The 4,425-nt window shown below is 53.2% G+C and overlaps 1 protein-coding gene across 1 annotated transcript; it reads right to left on the bottom strand.

Annotated features, from left to right (window-relative positions):
* Window positions 1-1,408: 1,408 nt before the first annotated feature.
* kcna4 (potassium voltage-gated channel, shaker-related subfamily, member 4) lies at window positions 1,409-3,496 on the bottom strand. The gene has a single exon (XM_008296939.1). The coding sequence runs from the start codon at window positions 3,494-3,496 to the stop codon at window positions 1,409-1,411; it is 2,088 nt and encodes a 695-aa protein (XP_008295161.1).
* Window positions 3,497-4,425: the final 929 nt, after the last annotated feature.

Genomic DNA, 4,425 nt, shown 5'->3' with positions numbered 1-4,425 from the left:
TTGACCTGAGTGCCACTTTAACTGGCCACATGGAATGTGCGCCATGTTCGGCCACACTTTTACGCACGGTTACGCACGAGCATCCATACGTCATCCTGAGGCAACAACTGAGTGTTGAAAATAAAACTGAGGGTGATAAGTTAATAAATATAGGATGAAGTGAGTGTTACGTGTATTTATCATCTTGGGGACATTCCTCCAAAGTCGTACCGGCTCAGTGGGAATTGTTTTAATCGTTATTGGATAAAAAAAAATAAATAAAAAATAAAAAATCAGTGTCACACACCAACTGTAGGCTACATACCTTGGAAGACATCCACATCCCGACGGTCCTCTGAGCTCCGAGATAATTATAGTCCTCATGAGGAAAAAAAAGAAACAAATATTTTGTGCACCAAGTCCAGCGGACAGGAGAGAAAATTGCTCGTAAACTCCCCCTCCGAGGAGTTTCCACGACAGAGTCATTTTTGCTGTAACTTTCCATCTGCGTCCGTGTAAAGGGATATTGTCATTTTGAGGTGGTTTAAATGAAACTGGGGGAAGAAAAAAAAAAAAAAACAGGAGGGAAAAAAAAAGAAAAAAAAAAAACCTGCTGTCGCCAAGGCTCCAAGAGTGTCCATAGAAAACCTGGGGCGAGTCATTTCTCCAGCCATTTTAAAACTCGGATGGTTCCTGTGCTTAGCTCTCACGGTGGGTCAACAACAACAACAACAACACGAGGCTTCTATTTGTTTTGGCCTGATGTGGAAAAGCGTGTTTGTGTGGATGTCATAGAAATAACTGTAGCCCTGGTTTATTTGATGCCTGCTAAATGCTGTGTCTTATCAATGAGCTTGTTGTTAATGTTAAAAAATAATCTTTTATCTGTCTTTTCATTTATTGGAGTCCAATTTTTTCCTGGCAGCGCATGAAAGGGGTTATTAATATCCGTAGTTTGCTCTCTTTGTGGAAACATTCTTCTGCTAAGTGGTCCGAGGATGACTAAATTATTGCCATTTGCATGGCCTACAGTTTCTGTCTCTACTGTGAATACAAATCTGCCAAACCCAGCGCAAAATTCTACATTAGTGCAAACAAATTTTTAACTTTATTGCATAACAGCAAAACGATCGTCCCTACCTTCCTGTTATTGACAGATGAAACTCATAAAGTGCGAATGCATAGCCTGTCTTCTCTACAATTTGGATTCCGTGTCAGATTTGGAAGCACGCACAGGTTGCATGAACTAATTAATCAACCCGTGAGGCAGAACTGCTCCTAAAGGTTCGTCGGTGTGGAGAGGAATCTGAACCTGCCAATTGGTGAGCTGTGGGTGTGTGTGCGTGGGCTCTGAGGCGTGCGTAAAACTTGTGTTGGGGGGGGGATCACCTGTTGTGTAGGGCGCGTTCTGCTGCAGAACTGCTTGTAATCACACGTCAGTCTGAATGGACTTTGAGTTAGTACTGTTTTTTCTGCTTATGTCTGTGCCGTTTCCTTTACTGGGGCTCTTGTCCAGGCCGCACAGCGACTCCGTCACCCCCTCCTCCATCTCCATGTACTCCGCTTTGTCACCCAGCGAGGAGCCGGAGGGCGAGCCTTTGAATTTCCTTAGAAAGTCCGGGAAGTAGGGGCAGCCCGGGGGCATGCTCTCCACCACCGGCGACTGGTCCTCGTTGTCGGTCTCCCTGTGGTAGAAGTAGTTGAAGTTGGACACGATGACCGGCACCGGGAGCGCGATGGTCAACACGCCCGCTATGGCGCACAGGGAGCCCACGATCTTCCCGCCCACCGTGATGGGCTTCATGTCGCCGTAGCCCACCGTGGTCATGGTCACCACGGCCCACCAGAACGCGTCCGGGATGCTCGTGAACTGGGACGTGGGCTCGTCCGCCTCGGCGAAGTACACCGCGCTGGAGAACAGGATGACACCGATGACCAGGAAGAAGATGAGGAGGGCCAGCTCCCGCATGCTGGCCCGCAGGGTGTGACCCAGGATCTGCAGCCCCTTGGAGTGGCGGGACAGCTTGAAGATGCGGAACACCCGGACCAGGCGGATTATTCTCAGGATGGCGAAGCTCATCGCCTGCTGCCCGTTGCCCTGGTGCTGCGCCAGGTCCGTGCCGAGAGTTATGAAATAAGGCAAAATGGAGACAATGTCTATCGAGTTCATAATGTTTTTAAAGAAAGCGGGTTTGCTCGGACTCGCGAAGAAGCGAACTATAATCTCAAAGGAGAACCAGATGATGCAGACCGTCTCCACGATGAAGAACGGGTCGTTGAACGGAGTGAACCCGTGGTCCGGCTGAGAGGAGTTGTGTCGTGGCTGTAGATACTCTTTTTCATCCCTGAACTCCGGCAGCGTCTCCAGGCAGAAAATGACAATAGAAATGACGATGACCAGGACGGAGACCACCGCGATGCCCCGGGCCGGACTCGAGCTCTCCGGGTACTCGAACAGCAGCCAGATCTGGCGCTTGAACTCGTCCTCCGGCAGCGGCTTCTCCTCCTCCTTCACGAAGCCCTCATCCTCCCGAAACTTGAGGATCGCCTCGTCCCCGAGTTCGTAAAACTTCACCTCCTCGGAGAAGATGTCGAACGGCACGTTGACGGGTCTTTTTAACCGGCCGCCGGACTGGTAGTAGTACAGGATGGCGTCAAAGCTCGGCCGGTTCCGATCGAAGAAGTATTCGTTCCTCAGCGGGTCGAAGTACCTGATTCTCTTGTCCGGGTCTCCCAGCAGAGTGTCCGGGAACTGAGTGAGCGTCTTGAGCTGAGTTTCAAACTTCAGCCCCGACACGTTGATCACGACTCTCTCGCAGCAGCCGCACTCGCTGTACACGTTCTCGTAGCCGGACTGCGGCCGCCGGTCGGTGATCGACACCGTCTCCTCCTCATCATCCATGTTGCACAGAAAGCTCGACCTCTTGCTGCCCCGGCCGCCCTCCTCCTCCTCCTCGTCCTCCTCTTCCTCGGCTCCCTCGGCCTCTTCCTCCTCGATCATGATGTCCTCCTCGGATCCGAGCAGCGCCAGCTCCGAGTGGCGCAGGTCCCCGCCGAGAGTGCTCCGGTTGCGTCTCCACCGTCCGACGCCGCGCTGCTTTTTCCGCTCTCTGAGGAGTCTGTGCTGCTGCTCGGGCTCCTGCTGCTGCTGCTGCTGCTGCTGCGAGGAGGAGGCGGAGGAGGAGGAGGGGCGCGAGGCGGCACCGCTGATGTTGGCGGAGGAGGAGGCGGCGCGAGACTGATGCTGGCGGTTGTTAAGGAGATGAGCGCCGGAGGAGGTGGAGGTGGAGGTGGACCCCCCCGCGCTCGCTCCTCCGCCGCCGCCGCTGCCGCCTCCTCCGCCGCCTCCCTCCGCGCCGCATCCGCCCTCTGCCGCTGCCGCTGCAGCCGCCGCTCGCGACTGGGCAGCAGCCTGGCGCTCCCTCTCGCGCTCCCTCTCCCGTGCGCGGGCTTGGGCATAACCGTACGGCAGGTGACTGTTGCACCCGCCGTCCGCGCCCACCATGGCAAACTCCATTTTCGGTCCGTGTGAACGCTACAGTTACCGCAAGTTGCAGCTCGGAGCGCGCAGAGACGCGAAACGAGGCATCAAACCGTTTCAGCAGTGAATCAGAGAAAGTCACACCTCAGCCAGGTCCACGCTGAGCGCGCTGCATGTTACATGATAGAAGATTGAGGCTCAGCTTCCCCCCCGCCGCCAGGGTTTTATGACATCATTACCATAACCAAAAAATGTGAGGCCGGTGGCACAGCCTGTTACGCAGCCGCTCCGTCCAACTTGCAGCGCCGCTTATTTGTTCGGCATTTTAAATCACCAAGTCAACAAGCGACACCAAAACAGTCCCTCCGCGGCTCCTCCGGTGCCCATCAGGTGGTTAATTTCCCAGCTCGAACCCAAATGCGTCTTTTGATCCTCCGTGGTCACTCATGGTTGCCATTTTATGTGATGAGATATAGAAAAAAAAAATGGATCTCCGCTGTTGTGATGGAGCTCCGGTGAATGTGAATGACTTTATTCCTCTGACGCTCCGCGGAGCTGCGAGACAAGAGAAGACAGGAGAGAAAAAATCATCAGAATAATAGCAATAATGTGAAGGATGCTACGCACCTGCTGTGATCTGAGGCTTTAAACTTCCCCGTTATTCTGGTTATGACTGTTATTGTTGTTGAGGGAACGGCTTCAGGATGCGTTTGTGTTCAGAAGAGACATTACGCACGAAACGCTCTCATTAAAGTAGCCTCCCTTCATCCTCACGCTCATACTTACATGTGAAAAGGGGCCAAACGAGCCGCCTGAGCCCCTACAAACAAATCTGCTGGAGGAGGAGGAGGAGGAGGAGGAGGAAGAGGAGGAAGGTTAGGTGAGGATGCAGCTCTTCGCTTTTGCTCAAATCCCCGTCTTGATTTCGGGGTGCAACATCACAGATCCCTCGTCGTATCCAAACC

This window comes from Stegastes partitus, unplaced genomic scaffold, assembly GCF_000690725.1.
Source record: "Stegastes partitus isolate 25-593 unplaced genomic scaffold, Stegastes_partitus-1.0.2 Scaffold1170, whole genome shotgun sequence".
Taxonomy (NCBI): Eukaryota; Metazoa; Chordata; class Actinopteri; family Pomacentridae; genus Stegastes; species Stegastes partitus.
The sequence above is the reverse complement of the archived record's forward strand: the minus strand, read 5'-3'. Positions and strand labels throughout refer to the sequence as shown.